The sequence below is a fragment of the Euprymna scolopes genome, chromosome 44 (genome assembly GCF_053919585.1).
Source record: "Euprymna scolopes isolate OS-2025 chromosome 44, ASM5391958v1, whole genome shotgun sequence".
Taxonomy (NCBI): domain Eukaryota; kingdom Metazoa; phylum Mollusca; class Cephalopoda; order Sepiida; family Sepiolidae; genus Euprymna; species Euprymna scolopes.
This window is the reverse complement of record NC_136525.1, coordinates 26,070,927-26,096,200: the sequence shown is the minus strand read 5'-3', so window position 1 is coordinate 26,096,200 and position 25,274 is coordinate 26,070,927. Positions and strand designations below refer to the sequence as shown.

The 25,274-nt window shown below is 33.3% G+C and overlaps 1 protein-coding gene across 4 annotated transcripts in view; it reads right to left on the bottom strand.

The window, feature by feature from the left end:
- The window catches only part of LOC145268744 (phosphatidate cytidylyltransferase 2-like), a 376,852-nt gene that overhangs the window by 118,845 nt on the left and 232,733 nt on the right, over positions 1 to 25,274 (bottom strand). For all 4 annotated transcript variants that reach the window (XM_080124335.1, XM_080124337.1, XM_080124336.1 and 1 more), the window contains 2 exons: positions 16,486 to 16,601; positions 3,865 to 3,961 (listed from right to left, as the gene is read on the bottom strand). In XM_080124335.1, the coding sequence (XP_079980461.1) occupies positions 3,865 to 3,961; positions 16,486 to 16,601 (213 nt within the window). The remainder of the gene's footprint in view (positions 1 to 3,864; positions 3,962 to 16,485; positions 16,602 to 25,274) is intronic.

The window sequence follows — 25,274 nt, the reverse complement described above, 5'->3', positions numbered from 1 at the left end:
TGATCAAGTCAAGATATTTATGCACTCCATTGTCTTGTATCGTAGCCGCCATCCATCAGAACATTTTTACAATAGCATTAATCATTTGTACACAATACATATCTGTACCTGCTCAAAAGATTAACGTTTCTGAATTTTTAAAATGAGAATTGATAATTTGTATTATTTGGATTCTTTCGACTACCGTTCTCATTGTGAGTGTTACTTTTACAATGTTTTTGCCGATATAACCATCCATGGATAAAGTACTTCGTAAAATTCAGTCGTAAGTGACACTCTTTTGAAGGTTGAAGGTTCAATTCGCAGAATACAATTGCAAATTACTTAGGATTTCTACATAGTCATGACTGATAGACCAAGAGTATGCTATCCTCATGGATTAAATAAAGAGTTCCGTTGGAAATTTTGTGCAGATTTCACAGTTTGACAGGAAGATTCCACACTTCAACAAGATACACTTGAAGAAGGTTGAAGGTGACATCAGCCGAAACATTATGGGAATAATATTCAAGATGAAAACAGTAGTCCAAAACATTCGGATAAAAGGAGGTAATGTTTACTCTAAAAAATATACTCAGATTCTAATTTGATTATTTTCTGAATTCTCGTACATATTGGTCTATGTATGTGTATGTGTGTGCGTATTATGTATACATATATGTATTTATGCGAGTATATGTGTATATATGTATATGTGTGTGTGTGTGTGTGTGTATATATATATGTATATGTGTATGTGTTTTTTCAAAACACATTTTCTTTAAGTGTTAATTTTCTTCATATTACCATGTATATATATATTGTCACCTCTGTACATCTGAAGCTATAACTATTATAACCTCCCCTCAAAGTAGTAATATAATAGACTCTAAAAACGAACTGATCTCCTATTGCAAACATATGTCCAAGTTTAAATATGGTAAATTTGAAATCACATAGCTATTAATTTACCCCTTCAAATATATATATTCAAATATATTTTCCCATAATTTTTTTTATTATTATTATTTATTTTTTTTTTATAATCTTACCTTCTAAGCTTTTTATATTTTTAATTTTATTTGTTTTTCTTTATTTCTTTGGCCGGTTTTCCATCTGCTGTCTCCATTTTATGGTATAAGTATATCTATTAATTAAATATATACATCAACCTACTCATTTTTATTCTATGTATTTGTTAACTTATATTTCACTATATGCATTTACATACACATTTATTTGCTTTATTCCGGAGTTTGTAGATACCGGCCTTTCTCTCCCCTTATTTTGTATGTAAGTATGTATGTTTTTGTTTAACTTGTATATGTTTTTGGATATGTGTATATGTTTATGCATGCGTGTGTGTATGTATATATATATATGTGTGTGTGTGTTATTGTATATGTATTCATATATGTATATATATTTATATGCGTGTTTGTATGTATATACATGTATGTGTGCATTTGTGTGTCTATATGTATGTATATGTGTGTGTGTATATATATATATATATATATGTATGTGACTGTATATATATAATTTTCTATTTTTTATTTATTTTTTTTTATTTATTTACTTTATATATATATATATATATATATATATATATATAACAGACGCCCCATTTCTTAAACTTGGCCATTTATTTGTTCTTCTGATCAGTTTTCTTAATTTAATTCTGGGACTTTCACGTGCATATCTAAGCTGACCTAATTATTAACGCTAACTTTCGCGCTTTTTGTCTGGGTCAGTTTGACCTTGCTTTACAAATTTAAACTCTCACCGTTTTTCGTGTTTTTTTAAGCCTTAATTTTTTTGATTCATCCAGCCTTGACAGACGTGTTTTAAATATTATCTCTAGTGCTTTTCTTTTAATGATTTGGAATTCATTCCATTTGCGCTTTTTTCCAAGGAACTCTGCCTTTTGGATGATTTTGGACCATTTGGAATTTACCCATTGGATTGAAATTTTAAATTCGACCGTCTTGGATTTTACCATTTTTGGATTTTTACCCTTCACCGGACTATCCATTCATGTGAAATCTTTTTATTATTTTTCTTTTGCCTCCTGTTCCCCTTACCTCACCCTTTTTTTAACCAAGTAAGATCTTTGACTTACTTGTAGTTTCATTAAATACTTTTATATGCAAAATCCGATCCTGCATTTTGCTAAATCCTGCCCTCTGATGAGAAGGAGAGTATTTCTTCGAAACTCCGCGGATTAAAGACTATCCACTTATCTTGTGCTTCCTTTTTTAAAATTAAATATGTTTTTAACTCTTTTTCAAGATGTCTTTTAACATGTTTTATTAATCATTTGTTCATATATATATATATATATATATATATATATATATATATATTTCTTGCACACTTATACCTCTTTTCCCATCCCTCTCTTCCTCTCTCTCTCCATACATTCGCTTATGTAAACTTGTGTATATATGTATAGCTGTCTCTACGTGTAAATATATGCGCAAATATTTATGTATGTGCATGTGTATTTGTTAGTATATGTATATGTGTATATATGCATGTGTTTATGTGTGTATATATGCATATATAAGTATATATTTGTACATGTGAGTATTTGTTGGTATACATATGTGTATGTACATATTAACATATAAATTAATAAAAAGGAGCATTTCGTTAAACAGTTGAATTTGGAAACAACGTTTTCATTCTTTTTCGAAAAAGAAATAGCCATTGATTTACTAATGAGCATCATAGCGTTTCTCCTCATAACGTCTTATAGCCTTTGAATTCTTATTCTCTCTTGCAATAAATAATATCGTTAGAATTCAAAATATTGGACAGTTAAAGATGTGTATATATTTAAAACTGCCGTGGCATCTTATTGGCTATATCTCCTTCTCCTCCTCCTTCCTTTTCCCCGTGTATGCTCATCACTTTCACTACACCGATGAAGACTGAAGGATCGGTTGAAAATTATGTACTTGTAAAAAAAGTATTTTAATTTTTTTTCATAATATTATTTTGTATTCCTGCACGTCACCAATTGAAAACAAATAAAGTTATAAGCTTTTATACTTTTCGTATTCTTTTTTTATACATTTCCATATATATATGTATAAGGAATGGGTCAGTTTTTTTTTTTTTAAAACACACCTTGACTTGAAATTCCAATGAAGATGATTGCTTTCCCGGCAGACTCTAGAATAAGTTTAAAAAAAGGAAACTAAGTACTACAAAAATTGCTGATTCATTCTGCAGAAATAAAAATATATCTATCCTTACAAAAATTTAAGATTCCAATTTCCCATTTCTGAAAAAAACGTACTTCAACTTGAAAATCCAATAAATATTGCCGAGTTCCCAGTTGGTTTAAAAAAAAGAAGAAAATCTAACTAATAAAAAAATTGCACACTCTCCAACTGATTCTGCAGAAAGTTATTAAAAAAAAAATAAAATAGACCCTCACAAAAATTTGATATTTCAACTTCCCTCTCTGACTATATAAGGATATTTTCTTTCACAAGAAAAATATATTTAAGTTTTTCACAGTCTGGATTTGTCCAAGAGGCTCAACAACAGTTTCCTATGCTATTAACAGCGGAAAGTACAAGTAGCCATGTTTTATATCTCAATTGCAATCATTCTTTTCTTTATGTGGGCTGAACAATTTTTTCATTTTCAATAGATAATATTGCAACGGTAAATCCAGCCTGAAAAGCTTCTGATCACATCAGCTATTATTAACGTTTTCCAAAATACTTATACGAAAAATGCTTTTCAGTGAATGTCTATTACTGATTGCTGCATTCATGTAAGCAATTTAAGTTCCAAAGTTTGGTTGATTTAATGAAAATTCTTTTGCACTGAGATTAGAATTACTTTTTCATTTTCTGGTTTACTTACCAGAAGGACAAGCGCCAGGGGACCACAGTAGACGACAAATGCAAAGAAGAAAATCATCAACCAGGTGAAGATACCGCGGACAACCCAGTTCCTCCATCTGAAAAGACACAAAAATAGAAGGTTGAAGTAGTCTCAAAGAATCATTTACCCTTATAATAAGGAGCAATGTGTATTTATTTATATGTACACTAGAAGAATACCTGTCCCAGGATAGGTAAAATTAATTTCTCAGTTCCTTCATCTGAAAAACCATACAAAAATATAAATTTTAATAAATTTTACGGTGGCTAACTGGTTAGCGATACAAATTGAAAACCTGAATGCGCCAAGTTCAAATCCAGCTCGTTCTATAGAAACCCTTTATTCAAATTTATACTTGAGTTTGGGTCTAACCTTCTGGAGAGGATAAAAATAAAATACTCTATAATAAAGAACAATGTGTGTGTATATATACATATATATAGAGAGAGAAAGAGAGAGCAGGTAAAATTAACTTTACAAGCAGAACAGTTTTGCACTACTTCTACGTCCTCTTACAAAAATTATAATCTTATAATCTAACTATATATATAAAAGGCACAACGTGCACGAGAGATTTTGTATGTCCAAGAAAGGCTTTTTTCGGGGGGGGGGGGGTACTATGGCTTAGAACTTCTTATATATCGTGTACATCATAATATGTACGAATTATGAACGTGCATCGTGGCTAGATTTATTTACATCAAGTTTTACACAATTCTTGCTATTTCGGCCCCCTCGCATTGATTCGGCTTTTTCATATAAAACATCGTCATACCAGACAATTGCTTTCATTTGGACACACTCCCCTAATAATAGGAGAAACAAAGCCAGACAAAGTTGGGTAAAAAAACCCAAAAAACTATCCCACAGTTAAAATTAAGTGTGGAATTTACTTTCCTTTGACCTAATTAATTTTGCCGCGCACCTGTCACTTAAAACGTTAAATTGAAATTGCTTTCAGTTACTTTCCTTTCGTGGGCGAGCGGGTTACTTATCAAAGTTTTCGCCTCAACGTTCCGGGTTTGATCCTACCTACCTACCAAAACTTTTTTAAATTTTTTTTCCCGATTTTTTAAACAAGTTTTTTTATTTTACTTTTTCTTCTTTTTACATCACGTTCATTGTTTTTTTTTTTTTTTTTTTTTTCCAATTTTTCAAAAAAAGTTTAACATAAAGTTTGGATCTACCCCCCCCCCCCCCGACACACACACCTACAAACACCCGGGCAATGCTGGGTACCCTCGCTATAAAACTCAATTCATCATCAGCTGGGGATCTTGTGAAGTAAACCATTTACAAAAAAACAATAGTCCGAATAATTCAAATAATACAACCATCAGAATCAGTACTAACATATGCAATAATTTTAAATATGTCTCATTTGGATTTTTCGGACTACTGTTTTCATCTTGAGTGTTATTGTTCACAATGTTTTGGTTGATGTAACCTCAGACCTTCTTGTTGTTGAACTCAAGGATCTGCGCAGAATTTCTAACAGAACTCTTAAATTCATGAGGGTATCATGTTCTTGGCCCATGATTGGATAGAAGTCCCAAGTAATTTGCAATTTTATTTTTGGGATTGAACCTTCAACCTTCAGAAAAAGGTCACTTTTACAACTGCATTTTTTCAAGTACTCTAACCACTGCGTCATGTGTCCTTGTGGGCAATTCTAGTTCAAAATTTTCAATGCAATTTGTTGGGTAGACTATCAAATCCAACTATTTGTTGCAGCTGACCTGCTTCAACATAACCAAGACCTCATGCTCTGTAACTCTGTAACCTTTTCTAATGATTTCTTCATATGTTTCATTTATTTTTACTTTCATATATTAACTAGCAGTGGTACCCGGTGTTGCCCGGGTGTTCGTGGTGGTGTAATAAGGAACCCTGGGATCGGCAGGGGGGGGAACAGCAGTAGGCAGCCTGGGTGGAGAGAGGTGTTTAAAAAAAAAAAGTAGTAGCAGCGGTGGGGTTGTGGAGAGGTTGGAGGAGGGGGATCAAAACAGCAGTAGGCGGCCCGGGTGGAGAGAGGTGTTAAAAAAAAAAAATAATGGTAGTAGGCAAGCAGTAACACCAAGGAGGAAAAGAAGGTGAAAAAAAAACCTAATGTTTTTGCTGATGCATCCATCATAAAACCGGAAGTTGAGAGCGTTCAAATTAAGGGTAGTCAATCCAACGGAGACAATGACTTGCGAAAATGTTGACGAAAAACCAACCTCCTCCTTGTGAAAAACGGCCCAGTCAAGGGTGAAGGAATGAATGTTTTTGGCCAATTTTTCAATATTTGTCATCCGAGAGACAGAGCTTTAAAATAATAAAGATTTTGTCACATTCCGACACGTGTGTCAGACGTACAAACACATTTTGCCTTTTATATAATAGAAAACTGGCAACTTTAAGAAAAAATGCTCATTTTGTTGCATCATCCATTTTCAAGTAAGAACACAAATATCAACAAATGTCAAAGATAAAAAAATATTAATAGATATAAGAAATACTGACCCAACAGGTCAATGATGGTTTCATATATATAAACCAATGTTTGTGTTTTAACGAAATCGATATGTTAGCAATTAAGACATTCAAATAAGTTTCAATTAAATTTTCCTTCAATTTAACCTGGGGTCATACAAAGCTATTAGTGGTTAGGTCCATAAAATGATTAAAATATATGCTAATGTAAAAAAAAAAAAATTCACTTTTTATAAATAGAGTTTCTTTCGTTTCATGAAACAAAAATAAAATTCGATGGAGAATATTTCAGTAAAGAATGAATTTAAAGAAAAAGATTTAAACATTAAAATAAAGATGGAATAAAAAAGAAAAAAACTGCTGAAATTAATCCAAAATTGTAGAGTGAAATTGATGATTCATATTAATTTTCATGAAAATGATTTCTAAAAGATTAAAAAGTTTGTTTTTTTTATTTTTGTCATGCAAGTTTCTATCTGCTTATGGCAAATGAGAAAACAATTAGCCGTATTTCTAATATTAGAAATGCAACGTTTCATATTTAGAATTAGGTTTGGTGAACAGGGAGATAAAACATGAAAGTATGGATTAATTTCAGCTTTGGCTGAAAAAAAACGAAAGAAAAGAAAAAGGAAAGAGATGAGGATATGAAAGCAACAAGAAAGGTTTAAGAGGAAAAACAATCGAAAAAGAGAGAGAAAAAGGATGATGAATTAAAATGAAAGATGAAATTGAGAAAGAAAAATGAAGATACAGGTGAAAATAAAAGATTAAAAAATGGAAGAGAAAGGTGTAAAACTTATGTAAAAAGTATGTTATTTCATATTTAGGCATGGTGAACCAAGGAATACATGATTTCATACTTAGACGTGGTGAACCAAGATATATGTTATTTCATACTTAGGCATAATGGATCAAGGAATATGTTATTTAAAACTTAGGCATGGTGGACTAATGAATATATTATTTCAAACCTAGGTATAACAAACCAAGGAATATGCTATTTAAAACTTAGGCATGGTTGAACAAAGAAATATTATTTCAAACTTAGGCATGGTTGAACAAAGAAATATTATTTCAAACTTAGGCATGGTTGAACAAAGAAATATTATTTCAAACTTAGGCATGGTTGAACAAAGAAATATTATTTCAAACTTAGGCATGGTTGAACAAAGAAATATTATTTCAAACTTAGGCATGGTTGAACAAAGAAATATTATTTCAAACTTAGGCATGGTTGAACAAAGAAATATTATTTCAAACTTGGGTGTAACCGACCAAAGAATATTCTATTTTAAGCTTAGGCCTAACACAGTAATATGTTATTTATAACTTTGTTTTTTCAATAGAGTTTTGATGATCACCGATTTATTCTACCTTCCAATTCTTGCCATCGGTTTTCAATTGAGTTCAAGTCAGGACCCATTGAAGGCATCTTTTCTCAAGCACTGATTTATTATCTTGTAAATTGCTGATAAGGATTACAAGTTTTTGTGGTTCCATAAGGTCCAGAAAATACAATTTGATATTCAGTTGAAACAAAATATATTTAACAGAAAACATACAACTTATAAAGTATACATCCATTTGACTGTCACAAACACGTGACTCATGCATAAATTGCGTTAACATCAAGAGACATATTTTTATAGTAAGTGGAAAAGTTTATCATTATCGATAGGATGGACACATCACATTCCCCCCTCTAGAGTTCATTACAATAAGGTCTGGAAACTTCCATGTAGGGCCATGAACCACATAGTCCATATCTCCAATCTTTTACAATCAAGGTCTGCGTTTCCTTTGTAATATCATCCGAATCACATCTCAATCGGTCCATAGAGGTGGACATGTCACAACAAAAATTCTTTTTTCTGGTAATGAAAATTTCAAACCGATGAACTCATTGCAAGTTTCCGGTTTTAAATCATATCTGCTCCACCAAAAACCAAAGTATTTTACACGGACAATTTCTTCTACTCCTTGAATACAACATTGTGCTAGGCACCTCAGACATTGCAAAATACAGAAATAGTTATTAAAAAGTATTAAAATTTATAAGGAGCGTAACACCATGAACATTGACCGCAAACACAAGCTCTATTACTCAAAACAACTACATATTTGGGCTACTATTCTGATCTTTTCATTCACAACGATGAAACCCCCGACTTTCTTCAGATGTATCTTGTTGAACTCTGGAGTCTTTCTGTTGCACTCGGGAATTTGTAGGGAATTCCAAACGGAATCTTTTAATTTTTTTTTTTTTTTTTTTTTACTCATGTTCACCCCTTACAAAGTATATCGCCACTTGGACATACGGGGCTACTATTTGGGGCCATGTCTAGGAAAGATTAACAAGATATTTGTTTATGTAACATTTAAACTTCTGCATATCAGTACAGCCAGGGAAGCGGGCAGCAGGAAGGGAATTCCAAAGTCTAGCTGTTCAAAGGATGAAACTATTAGAATAGAAAGCTTTCTGGCATTTAGGGACAACAACAGTGAAGGGGTGAGATCTTATTGCTAAGGGGGTTTGTCAGGGATTTGTACGTCGAGGAGGTACAATACACAGAGTAGCAAGCTCTTGTTCCTTCAGTTATGATGAAGAAGAAATTCAAAGTATGTAAGGACCTTTGATATTGTGGATAGAGTACTTGATAAAATTCAGTCTTAAATTTACTCCTGGAGGTTAAAAGTTCAATCTTTAGTGAAGGTGACACTCAAAATATTGCAAATAACTTAGGATTTTTATCCAGTCATGGTTGATGGAACGAGAGTATTCTAAACCTGTGAATTAAATGAAGGCTTCTGTTTGAAATTTGGTGCAGATTCTTAAATTCGACAAGATACACTTGAAGTAGGTAGCATTGATCAAAATATTGCAAACAAAACATTTAAGATGGGAAAAAATAGTCTAGAGAATCCAAATAATATGAATTTCCCGAATTAGTCATAAAATACATTTTATAGATTCACCACGTTCGATCATTAGTGACAAACTGGTTTCACTACAGATTTAAATAATCAAATCTCTTTCACTGGCAACTCAAACGTTTTTCAAGAAAAAAATGTTTAGGATATTGTGTGAAGAGTAAAGTCATGATGTTAGAACGATGAACCAAGAGGAGTTAATTCCTTTCTGTTTTAGTTAGAATTACCTCCTCTGTTATGAGAATTCTCGTGAAGAGACAGAACAGAACAAGACAGGTGCTAACTAAGGGATGACTGTTAAACTGAGTAAATGTTTGTGATGATTGTGGCACACAGACTCAAGTAATATCGGACTAAGACTGATGTAACTCGTAGCATTCTATGTTTATGTCACTGTATTATTTCTTCTACTTTGTGTCATATGTTACACACATACACACACGTATTCGTCTTTAGCACACATACACACACGTATTCGTCTTTAGCACATATACACACACGTATTCGTCTTTAGCACACATACACACACGTATTCGTCTTTAGCACACATACACACACGTATTCGTCTTTAGCACACATACACACACGTATTCGTCTTTAGCACACATACACACACGTATTCGTCTTTAGCACACATACACACACGTATTCGTCTTTAGCACACATACACACACGTATTCGTCTTTAGCACACATACACACACGTATTCGTCTTTAGCACACATACACACACGTATTCGTCTTTAGCACACATACACACACGTATTCGTCTTTAGCACACATACACACACGTATTCGTCTTTAGCACACATACACACACGTATTCGTCTTTAGGCATAATCTTCTGCAAGGCATCAATAGTTATGATATGCCACCAACCCCATTCATAATACATGATATCGCCCTTTTTTGGCAGGTGGAACAAAATATCCTTTTGCAAAATGAATTGTCATCGATGATGATGATGATGCATCACGCTTCTATTCATGCATAATCATGATGATTATGCATGAATAGAAGTTAATTATCTATGAAAGGGTTATGGGTAATTAAAGTTATTGGCCTGCAGCCATCTCAAATCCTTTGTGTGAATAAGTTACAGTTGCAAATAACATTTCCATCAAAGAAATAAAAACAAAATATTCTTCACAGAAACCATCACTTAAATAATTGGCACTGCTTTCATGTCAGAAAAAGCAAAACAAACCAGAAGCAATTACAACTAACACATAACAAAGAAGTAAATGGTGAATATTTAAATACAAAAAAGCAATCAGAATTTACTGCTATATTAATAAAATTATGAGACTAGTTCACATGTGTCTGTATTTCTCGCATCAACATAACTTTGATAATTACAAATGCAACTATGTTTTTTCTTTACTATCAATTTTATGGAATCAAAAAAAAAAATGAAAAATCTTTGTCAATTATATGACAGGCAGTTGTTTATGTGTTTTTATGTCCAGTTAAAAATAAAAAAAAATCTACAAAACAAACACCCACAAAGTTGGTATATTCTTGATTGGGATTTCTCTGGATGAATATCTAAAAAAATTTAAACAGTATATTTTTTTCTGGGGATCAATTGGACCAGGTTTCATCAGAGGGGGGGGGGGCAGTTATTCTGTAGTAATTTGGAAAGAAAATGATAAATTGAAATTTATTATATAAAGGAGAGCAGTGTGTAGGTGTGTGTGTATGTCCAGCTAGAGGGGAATGGGCTGAGCAGACAAGAAGGAGGGAGTTGAGAAGAGAACTAAATTTATAGACAGAGGCTGAGAAATAGAAATTTTTATAGAAATTGGTTACACTTTTGCCCGAGCAACGCTGGGTAACCTTGGTAGTATAAAATAAAATATTTAATTACAAAATTAAATCTGCCAGAACATATTTCAGATTTTAGTAAACAATTAAGTCATTATTTTTTTTAATAGTTGAAATAAACAAAACTGAATTATTTTCTGACCCTTCATTGTTTGAAAGGAATTTGGAAGAATTTAAACTGTTGAATACAAAGCCACTTAAACTAAATCAACTCAATTAAAAGCTTCAAAATTGTGAAAATTATTTACATTTAATCATTTTATAAATAAAGACTAAAACAATATTGCCTAAACAATATTTAGTTATAAATTCATTAAAATATTTTGATAATTATTTGGTTAATCACAGCTGATCAAAAATCAGCCTTCTTAGTAGGAGCGTCTCAGGGAATTACCAGTAAACTAACTCTTTCTCAAATGGTGAGAAGGTAAAGCTTGGTATGGGGAACATTCTAGAGCTGACCAGAACCATACTTCAGACCATCAGCTAGTAAGCTAGCAGAGACACTGCCGGTCAGATTTTGGTATGAATTCCAACCCCAAATTATTTATAAATGGAAGAAATTTTTAAAAACTTGAAACATAATTTAAAAACAAAAAAGTGAAACAAAAATTTTTAAATCTTTCAAGCAAAATTGGATAGATGTCAGCTACTTAGAAATAAAAGTTCCTCTTATCATCATATTCATCTGTTTTACTTGTTAGCATGTGTTGGACAGCTTTTTAGAAATTGACTTTCAACTAACCTATCTCTGGCCAAATCTTTATTCCTTCCTCTTATCACTTCCACCCATATTTTTCATGGCTGTCCTCTGCTACCTCAACTGCTCTACACCTACTAACGCAAATACATTCAGACATTCTTTCAAACGAAACCAACAAATGTTCTGTACACACTTCACCAGGATGGAACTCCTTTTTGAAGACAGTCGGTTTATACTCAAAAATCTAATATCTATACGTCCAATAAACCAAAGCAAATCCTCTATTTTAACAGCTGTGGACTGTTTATTCAGAAAATATACATATGTGAAAGAAATTAATCTACATCAAGTGGCTTCACGCCTTCTCTGGAGGGATTTCCATAAAAAAAATAACATTACAAACTTAAATGTGACAAACCAATGGACAAAACCTTCTGTGATTTTATCTTGAACTTACATCTCACAAACAGACTAACATAGCCTCTTTAAGATGTAGATGTAATTATAAATAATATTTATAATTTAAGCATGATAGAATGATATATTTTCCTATAAAGATTTATCTTAACGTTATCTAGAAAAAAGTAAACAACCTCTTCTAGAGAAGAGTGGTTTCAAACCAAACAGTGACAGATTGACCAACACAGCATGGACTTATGTAAAAATACTATTACAAATTTAACCGTGGCAGACAGATGCAAAGAAACATGCTTTCATCTAAAAATGTTAGTTAAACCTTAAATGTGACAGATTAACCGACGTTCATATATAAGAATAACATATTGAACATATGCAAGGTTGATATGTCAGATGTATATAAGAATAATATTTAAAATTTAAGTATGACAGAACATTTTATAAATAGGGGTGGTTTATTCTAAAAGAAAACGCGATTTCAAATTTAAGCCAGAAAGATCGAGGGACAAAATTGATTTTGGAGGGGCATAGTTTCATTTAAAAATGTTATTAAAGTAGTCCCAAAAGTAAAGCCACCTATCTTTCTTTTTTTTTAACTCAAAATGTTGAAGAGCTACAAAGATAGGAGTGGTACCATTAAAACAAGAAATCTTTTGTGCTCCAGAATTTTTCTCACAGTCAGTACCATTCTCAATGCACTTTGGCATAAACAATGGCTGTGCATGGGCGTTTGGAGAAAGCTTTGTCATACGAGGGCTGTTCCAAAAGTACAGCCAACAATATTTTTTTTTACTCACAAAGTTGAAGACCTATGAAGATGGAAGTAGTGCCATTAAAACGAGCAACCTTTTGTGCTCCAGAATTTATTTTTCTACATAGTCATCATCATTCTCAATGCACTTTTGCCAGGAATTCAATGACGCATATTTGCTTTTGGCACATGTTCTTAGAATTGCACGTTTTCCTGCTTTCCAGGTGACTACAATCTGATTGTCTTCAAGGCCAACATAAACAAGTTCTTGATGAACCGTCCCCCTAAGTAATCCAATTTACAAAATTTCCACTACTTATGTTTACTTTTCTTTTTTTTCTTCTTTTTTTTACATAGGCATCACCATTTATCAAGGCCTAGAGACCACTCGAGGATTAAGGTTAAGAGTGTACAGTAGTCAATTGGACAATATAGTAATCGTTAGTAATGGAAATTTGGTAAATTTTTTAACTTAAGTGGAACGGCTCATCAAGAACTTGTTTACGTTGGACTTGAAGACAATCAGGTTGTAATCAGCTGGAAAGCAAGAAAATGGAAGACAGTTCCACAGGCGTGCAGTTCTAAGAAAGAAGCTTTGTTCATGGAATCTACGTTTAGGTTTAGGCACAGATAAAGAGTGGGGGGAATTATTGATAGAGTTTTCAGCTAGACAAGTGTTTCTTGTGAAAGTTTGGTGAGGGGGGGGCCATAGATTGAAGCTCAGTCGAGCACTTGCCATGAAAATAACAATAAAGCAGAGACAAACTCGCAACATCTCTTCTGTGAGATAGAGATTGCAGGGAAGAGAAAAAGACATCTCCTATGAGGCTACGAAGTCTATTTTGAACTCTATCAAGGCAGGACAAGTCCTTTCTAGCAGCTCCTGCCCAGATGTGGCAACAGTACTCTATCCTTGGATGTACCTGGCTCTTATATAAATAGAGAATTGCATCAGTAGTGAGATATCTACTGGATAGAAGGATCCCACCATTTTTCCAGCAGCCTTGGCAACAGATTTGATGTACATGTTCCATTTAAGATCAGGAGTAAAGGTCAAGCCTAGAAGCTTGTCAAAACATGAGGCCTCCCCAAGACGAGATCCATTCATTTCAATTGATGCCAGATGGGGATCAGAGCGTTGATGATGTAAAAGATAAAAGCTTGGTTTTAGATGCATTAAAAGTAACCAGCCACTCCTTTCCCCATTGTACCATGTGCTCAAGATCAGAGGAGAGAGAATTGGAGAGAACTTGGTCGTTTACGGTCTTTGATGTGCTACCATAGATGGTAGTGCCATCAGTATAAATGTCTACGAATGATGTAAGGATGTGATTTGGAAGATCATTAATGTAGATCAGGAAGAGAGTTGGGCCCAGGATGGACCCCTGAGGCACTCCAGCATTAATACTGTGAGCTTTTGATTTTTGCCCATCAACTACTACTCTTAATGAACCTATCAAATGTATACCCATTAACCCTTAACCTCGAGTGGCCTCTGGGCTTTGATAAGCAGTGATTCCTGTGTAAAAAAAAAATGTCCATGACAAGGGTTGCTTTCTTAGAGTCTCACACCATCAATATCTGCAACAAAGAGATGAACCTTTCAGGTCATGAATGTACAAGTTCAGTCAACATAACAATGCAATTTGCAATCTCCTCTAATCCATTCAGCTGGAATAAAAAATAGGAGACATTACTTTTGGAACATCCCTTGTGCTTCAAACTTGAACCAGATAGACAGACATGGTTTCTCATAGACAAACAGACATATATAGAAAAAAAAATTGTTTATAATTTGATTCTGTCCAGAAAAAAAAAATGTTCAAATTAAACATGAGAAAACTTATAGAGATACATGGTTTCATGTTTGAAAGAATGTTATTTCATACTTTAGCACGATTAAACAACAAAACCTACCACAGGAGAACATGGTCTCATCTGAAAATCAATCAATCTTAAATCTATAAATCAGCTATATACAAAATAGAATCTTTAAAATATTGGAAAATGTTAAGGACCTCAAATACAAAAACTTGTTACCGAAATAGAGTCAGTCCTGAAGGGTCGATATGTAAATGTGTGCTGCACATGTTCTTCTAGCGTATGTGGATAGCCGATGCTGCAGGAAAGGGAGGATGCAGAGAACTGAAAATATCTTGGGCCAGTCAAACCACTAAAGGTGTTTAAAAAACTAAGTAACTCATTTGAGGAAAGAGTTCTGGGATCTGCTTTGTGAGAGAAACAATATTCGGAGACCAGTTGAATTTTATTTTCAGTGAATGTTTTCTCTTGGCAGCTGAACAATGACAGTCAACAAAGAGCCTGAACCAACCATGGATGAAGAGATCCCAGGAAAATAGAAAGAAGCAGTTATAGTCAACCCACCCCAGAAGAGGAGTAGGAAGAGTGGGAGTTTATTCGCTTATAAACTGGACTTCTGGTTTTGCTTGCAACACTGTAGTATTGACTTGATCATCAATGGCCTTGGCTTGAAACAATGTGTAAAATGATTACAGCAGGTGAGTGCACACGTACATCTTTGAAAAATATGCCGTAAAACAAATTAGTCAATCTATATACTGTCTAGATTTAATTTTCTTCGGAAGTCATCTAATTACTCATTTTTATTTTTTTAAGTTTGGATGAAAGGTTGGTTTTGTTTTATGGCATATTTCACTTGAACTTGGTACAGCTATCACTGTGGATTGGTTAAGCTGGCTTCAACTGTTGAGTTGACCACATCTCGAATTGAGTCCAACCTCGCCTAATGATATGATGCTGCTGTAGTCCAGAATCAGCTCAGCATCTTGTTTCACCTCTTGATCCGGGTCTTCTGCTGTCTGCCGCAAGTGATAGTTGAAGATATATGTTGCATGGAGAGAAATAATATCAGAATGAATACAATGTGTAATGTGAGTCTTAAAGACAAGCTTAGATTTGATGATGATCTCAGAGGAAGATTAAATTTGGACAGTTATAGAGATATGCATGCAGAGCAGGAAACTTTGTTGGTTTGGTCACATTCAAAGGATGAACGACAGATTAAAGATGGATGCAGAGCAGGCAGCTTCACATTGAAAGAATGGATGAGAATTCTTGGGCTAATAGATGTAGAACAGTTGAGATAGCAGGATCAGTTGGCAGGAGAAGGCCAAGGAAAACAGAGAAAGTAATAAGGATGAATGTGAGAGATCTGTTTGAAGATAGTTTGAAATCAATTTTTAAAGGTTGACTAACATGCCAGCATGTAAAATGGACGTTAAACGGAATACGGTTTTAATAAAAGAACGGATTAGAGTAAACAGGAATGTTTAGGAGAGGGAAACTGCGGAAAACGTTGGAAGAAGTGATAAAGATGTATTTGAAAGAAAGAGGGATAAATAAAGACCCGGCCAAAGATAAATTAGTTTTAAACTTAATTTCTGACCAACACATGCCAACATGTAAAGCAAACATTAAACTGATGATGATGACGACAGTGCCAGTTTTCTTACCTAGGGTTGAGGCCTTCTAAGATTGAGCCAATAAAATCAGGCGTCTTGTCAGTTCCTTGTGGAATCCCAGCTGCAGTGAGATCTTGAGGTAAGTTTTCTGATTCTTCTTCTTCACGCTACAAACAACAAAAAAACACTATTAACTTTTATCTGTAGCGGCAACTGATTTTCAGTAATCATCACCAAAGATAAACATCTTTCTCATCTTGTTCTCATCATCACTTTTTACCATATCTATTGATTCAGCATTAAATAAAAGAAGACAACAAAGGATCAAAGTATAACATGGGTCAAAGATCGTAAACTTTCTGATCTTTGCAAACGATATTGCTGCTCTAGCAATGAATACCGTTGATTTACAAGTCATCGTCAACAAGATCAAAGTGGAACCATTGGTTTGAATATCAGTGGTAAAAAAATAATCAAAGCATATTCCATGGGGCATACCATTCACCTACAAGCATCTTTATCGATCAAAAAGAAAGAAAAAAAAACCTATTTAGGAAACTATAAACAAGCAATGCATTATGGACAGAGTTGCAATGCTGGATAGGAAAAGCTGTGGATTTGGCTGTAGACCAGATGTGATGGATCAGTTTGATTACCTCATGCGTCGCAGAATGTGGTTGTTCTTGAATTTAGATCCAAGTTAAACAGTAGATAAAAAACAAAGGCTATACATAATCTATCAACTTTATTTACACCTTTAACAATCAAGAGTATTGGATTAAGAGTTAGAAAATTTTCTGTTGTGGTCATGCAGGCCTTAAATAATCAAGACAAACACAGTGTATAATAAATAAAAAGTGTATTAAGTGTGTTACAGAAATATGTGTCATGATTCTGGGGCCATAGCTGCCGCAAATCACTGCCATGACATTAAAATTTATCTCCACTATTATATAAAAGGAATTTTGTCTGTGTGTGCATGTGTGAGTTCATTCTCTATTAATTCAAAAACGGCTGGGTTGATTTTTATGAAATTCAACAAGAAGGTATTTTATGTGCCTGGCAATGTACTTAGATAGGTTTTGTATTGGAATATCTCCCATAAGTATCGATAATCGAAATAACCCAATGAAAGAAGGAACAGGTGATTTTGACCAAAGTTAACACCTTACACAGACTAACATCACAAGTGCATTTGAGAAGTTTTATTATCACACACGCAGAAAGGTCCGACATATAAAATCAACGGGAGGTCCTTTGATATGACATGGGCGTGTTTGAAATGAATGTTTCTGTTTAAAACACAATCGCACTATGATAATTGACAGGCAACTAATCGATTTCATTGAAAAATGGGCGTTTTTACCAATTTCAATGACAATAAAAAACATGGGAGTCTTAAACATTTGATCATCATTCAATCCCGAGCAACGTCAGGTCTCCCTTATGTACTTATATTGATTATCTCTGGATAAGTCCATTTATTCTTATAATAGGTAGATCAGCTTACACAATTACAGCATTTTCAAATGAAGTTTTATGTCTGTACATATGTAGACTTTAGAGTTGTGGTGTAAATCCATGGTTTATGTTGTGTTTTCAAGATAAACCAGGTTATGGCCGAGTTTGTTTGCACGCTAAGAATATGTGTGACAGTTAGTAACACCATGTTGTCGATGACATAGGTTTCTTCCAGACATTACCTCCTCCTCAAAGGATGGAGTAATTCCTAGGAGGATGATTACATGACAATAGAGCAAATACTATATTACCTCCTACCCACCCAAAGGAGGAGGTAATCCCAGGGAGCATGGTTTTTATGAGAATATAAACAGTTTTACACTATCCCCACCCCCCAAATCGAGCATTGAAAATAGTACAATAATACATTAACAGAAATAATAGCATAACTTTGGCTTCAAACAGACGGATAATAATCTTTATTCCGTCTGTCTGAAGCCAAAGCTATACTATTATTTCTGTTAATGTATAAACCACATTCTGACACCAGCAACCATATTTGTTACTGAATCCTGCAAAACTAAGTAAACTATATTGAAGATTTTATACTCATCCAGAACATTGTGCAATTCTTCACTTATGCTGTAGACGATGAATGTATGTTTGATAAATTTTCACTGGCAAGCAAAACTTGTGTTCGTTTATAATATAATTTAGAATATATATAATTTAATAATAAATATATAATTCATAATATAATTAATATTAGTATCATTGATGACAACAAAATTTGCTGATAAATCGGCATTAGAAAAATGTTAATGTAATGCATATATATATGTGTGTGTATATAAGACACTAACTCAAAGAATTTTCCAACATTTCAATTTCTTCCGATTATATTAGGGGGCGAAACGAAAGAAGGGAGGGGGTCAGTAAAAAGAAATTCATATGGTGTCATGAACATGGTAAAAAAGTACATAGTAATGATCCTCATTCATTATCCCGAGCAACATCGGGTCTTCTTGCTAGTAGATTATAAAATAGGGTTATTTAAAAAGAATGAACCAATTTAACAGGACACTAGTTCTTAATCATAGTCATGGAATAAGTTAGTGACCCTTTAGAAGGGGGAATGTTGCAGTTTTTGTGTCGCTGCCACAAAAGAATACTGTAGTCATGTCATTTCTCTGACAATGTTTGGTGAGAGCTCAGTAAAAGGTATTTTGGAAAAACATATCCAGTACAGCATGGATTTTTAAGGCAATCTGACATTAATCAGAGATGTGAGTAGATAATAGCAAGAAAATTTTTAATTGAGATAAAATTCTCAACAACAATGTGTGTGTGTGTGTGTGTGTGTGTGTGCGTGTGTGTGTGTGTGTGTGTGTAGTAGGCAGCACACAAAAATATCATAAACAACTTTTCATTTAAGAAAGTCAAAATTAAGAGAAATGTATGTGGAAGGAGACATTAACTCATTCTTTGATGAAATGAATATCATCCTAACTCCTCTATTCGCTTCAGGAATTCTATAAAGTCTTAGCGATCATTGCAAAGTTAACATTTTCAGTTTTCAGAGAGAACCATTATAAGAGGAGAAAAGGAAGGTAAGACAAGACCGAGCAGAAGAGAGAAAACAGTGAGAGAGAAAGATAAAGCAAAAAAGAAAGAAAATGAGAAATAATCTCTAGCCAAATCGCAAAAAAAAAATAAAGATGTCATTTAAAAACAAAAAAAAAATTCCAACAAAAAACAGACGGCTTGTATCCCTGATTAATCCACATGGTCCTTGGAACATTCAATAGTGGTTTCAAGAGAGTATGTATTTGTGCAAAGACATAACCACAAACTTCAGAGTAACAAAAGTTTCTTTCAAAGAACTTCTGATCTGTAGAACATATATCATGGAACTGCTTCCTTGCAGGCTATAACATGGTCATGTTCAAATATAATGTCAACAAATACTTGTCATAATCCTCACAAGCAATGCAACTTTATTCTTTCTATTATTTTCAATCAATCATAAATTTGTGCCACTTTTTTTCTTTTTATTTCTATTCATTCCAAATACGACAAGTTGTCACAGAGATGTAAGGAACTACAGGATCATGTCTATAGGGACACTAAGTAGGGAGTTGAGCAGCGGATATATATATATATATATATATATATACATAAATATTAAATTATTTTATTAATTTTTGTATTGACTTGTTTCAAAGGAATAGAAACATTCTCGTTTCTTCCTGTAGATTTATTATTTAGTATCAAAGCAATAAAATAGTTGAGATATTCGTTCACCAAAAATCCAAAATACGGACAAATCCAAAATCTGGACGGACAGAGAAAGTGCAGATTATATTAAAAGTAAATAATCCTACATATTTCACCATTTTTCAATTAAATACTCATGTCAAATTATGGCTAGCTCATATCTCTTTCATTTATCTGCACAGGCCAAAGTAATTTGATTGACCCCTGCCAACAGTAAAGGTATTATTTATTTTACGACTATGACCAGTGTCATTGCGTTAATACACGTTAATAATGTTTGTTGCATATGTTCGTATGCAATCACATTAGATCTAAAATTAATTACTAAGAATCTCTTGAGTACTGACACGCTTGCATTATGTATGGACCATTAATCGGCCCATCATGGCTGGGTGGACATGAGATTGGACAAGAAGATGCCATTAGCATTCTCATCACTTTCAACACCAATGTCACCTTTTAGATTGGTTGATAAATTTTTAATGTTTTAACATTAAACTAATCACAAACTCCACAATTAGAAAACACAAATACAAATTCATTAGTCTGTATTAATGGAGTACTCATTATTTGGATTCTTCCTACTACAGTTCTAATCTTGAGTGTTATTTTCGATGTACCTTCTCACCTTCTTTGGATGTATCTTGTCAAACTCGGGAATCTGCATAGATTTTCGAATGGAACCCTTCGTTTAATTTACGGAGGTAACATGTTCTCATTCCGTCCGACATGATTGGTAGAAGTCCTAACTAATTTGCAATTGTATTTTGTCACCCATCCGTTGAATTATGAAATTTCAACTTCCAGAAGACAGTAACTTTTTAAATTGAATTTTATCAAACACTCTATCCACTGCGCTATGTGTCCTTATTGGCAATTATAGTATTAATTTTAGGAGCCTTAAATCTATTTTGTTTCTAAATGTAAATCTCACTTTTTATTACTGCATATTATTAATCGTATATATATATATATATATATATATATATATATATATATATTACAATAGAAAAATGCGAGCATGAAAAGTAATATGATTAAGATTTAAACATGGAAAAGTAGAGGACTAGTTATTAAAACTGGACAAGAAAAGGACAAGATATTCTAGTAAAAATATAATAAATTTATAACTTAAAATACTGCAACATTAAGAATTGATTATATAATGTTAAATTGAATTGAAAAAAGATTCTTAAAGCTTAACATTTGCAAGTTTGCATCCATCATTCAGCATTTATTTTTGTTTTTTTAATAACGTTTTCTCTCTCCTATCTTTTAAAATTCTCAACTTTCTTACGTGCATTCACCATGCAGAATTTTTTTTTTCTTTTTAAAAAACAGAATAAGATGGCACCCAAGTCCCGTTTTCATTTTTTTTTTTAATTGACTATAAATTAAAATATCATATATAACTGTATTTTATGACCAAGCAACGCCAGGTGCCACCCCCTCAACTAGTATATATATATATAAAACTACTTAATTTAATCACATAAAATTAATATACGAAAGTATAGATTTATGCGTAAATTTTAAGTATTTACTTCAAAAGTGCTCAATACGTAGGTAGAGCTAGTTAGTAATTTATAAAATATATATGGCGATTAAGCTACACTGAATATTCCGTGTTTCATCCACTCTAGGATTCTTCAGGCTTATGCGCGAATTCTGTGGTTGTTTGTCGTTTTTTTATATGCGCATCTTCTATTGAGATTTTAGTTAGCCAATCAGCTTTCTAGTATCCACCGCGCCTTTCCTATCAGCAAATGAGCATGCATTTATCGGACAAAGGCCTATTTGACCTCTGGTTGACCTGTTCCTTTGTGTGTGCTCTATTTAGCTTGGATATTTAGTTTCTTGAACTGTTTTAAAACTAGGTTAGTGTTTTTTTTTTCGTTTTTTTACACACACACACACACACACACACTAAGATGCATGTGTGTGTGTGAGACTATTAAAGCTGAAGTATGTTATGCAGAAATAATAAAACAAAAATGATCCATGCTTGTTTTAAAAGAAGCATTATATTAATTTAAAATAATGATAAATGATTCAATTTTATTACAAAGGGAAAATTTCTGAAGTCAGTGACATTTATGATGCAGAGTTTTATAGAAAACCTTAAAATTTGTTGCATTAACTTAATTCATATGCTACAGCTTTTAAAAGATTTTATTAAAAAAAAAATATCGCTTTAGGATTTTTCCAGTAAAACATTTTAACTATGACATGAAGCTAGCTATACAAATTTATTCCAACTTGTAGAGAAATGTGAAAATTCTCACATAGAGGGCTTGAAACTATACATGCACTGCTAAGAAAATATTTATCGTCTATATATATAAAAGCGAAAATGTGTGTATGTTTGTATGTATGTATGTGTGTTTGTGTGTCCACTAAAAACTTTCGTCAGACAGAACAAAAATTCACAAACTTGGTATCATATTGAAGCTCCATCCTTTGCCCGAAAAATATCAAAAAATTGGCCAAAAACGTTAATCATGACGAGATCGGTTCTACGCATGCGTCAGATGACGTCATGATCTGATTTAGTTTAAATAGTTGAAGAACTGACTGAATTTCATGTACGTCGTGTTAGCTCAGTTGGTTAGAGCATTGGGTCATTACCTAAACATTTTCGGTTTGAATCGTGGTGTGAAATGTCTTCTCTTTTTTTTTTCGATTTTTTAAATTTAAATATTGAACCAGTGTTATTTAAGCCATTTTTCACGTAACGTTCTTTTTCTGTTTTTTTTTTTTTTTTTTACTTCGCTTATTCTTAGGTTTTCATTAACACGCCCTACACCCGACCAACCACACTCCCCCAAAAACACCCGGGTACCCACGGATTTTTTAAATTTTTTATATCTAAACAGGCTTATTCAAGCCATTTTTCACATGTTTTTTTTTTTTTGTTTTTAGTTTTAACGTTTGGTTTTCTGTTTTCTTTTTTGATTTTGTTTCTTTGATTTAGTTTTTTGGAATGGAAAAATTATTTCATATACAGCTGTAAATTTTCTGTCCTAGGGAAGGTATAATTATTTCATGCATAAGTTGTGTAATACCTGTCCTAGGGTAGGTAAAATATTCTTTTGCTAATAGCTAATGATATATAGATATAAAAAAAATCCTCTATCCTAAGAATAATATATGTTCAAAAATCAACTTTATTTTTCTCATTGATTTATATGGTCCCGAGCAAAGTGGGGTGGCCCTGCTAGTCATTTATAGAATATGGTACTGAGTTTTTGCAAAAGGATGCATCTTGCATAGCCAAGCTGTTAGTGGCTATTTGGTAATCCATCTTTCATAACGAAGACAGTTCATAAAGGTACGGTACAGATTACTAAACTGATTTATACAAGATTAATGCATTGCTCGCTTAAGTAACTACTAAATGATTTTATATCTTTTTATTCCACATGGTTATAAAAGGAAGTGAAGAATTGTTTTTCCTCAAAGGTTACTTTTCTTTTTACATGAACCTAGAAGTGAGAGGAGGAAGAAGGTGAAGTGTGTAAATTCAATGGTGCAATTTCTAATGGAAAAGAGAAAGCTCATTCTTATCTATATATATAAAAGCGAAAATGTGTATATATATATGTCCACTTTTTGTGTATGTCCAAGAAAGGCTTTTTTCAGAGAAGCAGTCGGTCGGCTCGCAACTTCTTAAAACTTTTTATATCACATAGAAATTATAATATTTCCGAGTTAACAATAGAGTTCGCCTGTTTATTTAATTTGCTCGACTTCGGGAAGATAAACATTCAACATTTGTCGCTCGCCGCATGAGGATTAGTCTTTTTCCTATAATAAAAGCGACACTAATTCTGGCGGTATTTTCCGTCTATCGGCGGAAATGTCCAAAAGCAATCAGATTTGATCAATGTGGAAATATTTTCCTTATATCAAACAATTGCTATTCAAATTGGACAAGGGGAGCTGGCCCCCCCCCCACCAACATCTTGGGGAAACAAAAATAGAAAAAGCGTTCCGCAGTAAATGAAATACTATCCCGCAATCAAAGTTGACCTCATTAAGTCATTAAAACGTGCACCTGCCAAATCTAAGTAATTAAATAAATTCAAACGTGTTTCCGTTAGTATCTCGCGATGGGTCAATGGTTAAAGTCGCACACTTTTTTTTTTTTTTCACACTTTAATTTCCAACTTCGCCTCAAGGGTTCAGGTTCGATCCTCATACTCACCTACCAAAACTTTTTTTTTTTATTTCAACCCCCTCTCTCGGAGTTTTGGTTTACCCAAAACCACACACACCTACAAACACTCGGGCAACGCCGGGTACCCCCCCCCCCGCTAGTCTATATATATAAAAGCGAAAATGTGTGTATGTATGTTTATATGTGTGTTTGTGTGTTCGCTAAAAACTTTCGACAGACACGACAAAAATTCACAAACTCGGTATCATATTTAAGCTCCATCCTTCGCCCGAAAAATATCGAAAAATTGGCCAAAAGCGTTAATTTTTTTCACCCCGAAATCAACAATTTTCGACAGGGAGGGGGGGTCAACAAAAACCGTCCCCTTGTGACAACAACCGGTTCTACGCATGTGTCAGATGACGTCATGACCTGATTTACTTTAGATAGTTGAAGAATTGACTAAATTTCATATACGTCGCGTTAGCTCAGTTGGTTAGCGCGCTGGTTCATTATCTAAACGTTTTAGGTTCGAATCGTGGTGTGACATGTCTTTTCTTTTTTTTTTTTCTTCGATTTTTTAAATTTAAATATTGAACCAGTGTTATTTAAGCCATTTTTCACGTAACGTTCGTTTTTCTGTTTTTTTTAGTTTTTTTTACTTTGCTTATTCTTAGCGACACCCAAAAACACCCGGGTACCCACCGATTTTTTTTTAATTTTAATATCGAAATAGGCTTATTTAAGCCATTTTTCACGTTTTTTTTTTTGGGGGGGGGGGGGTTAACATTCGTTTTTCTGTTTTCTTTTTTCGATTTTTTTATTCCCCCCCCCCCCGCTTAAGTTTTAACCGTAGGCCGTAGATAATAACATCTAGGATTTGAGAACGCATGTAGCTTATAGATTTATTTACGTCGACTTTTACAAAATTATTGCTATTTTG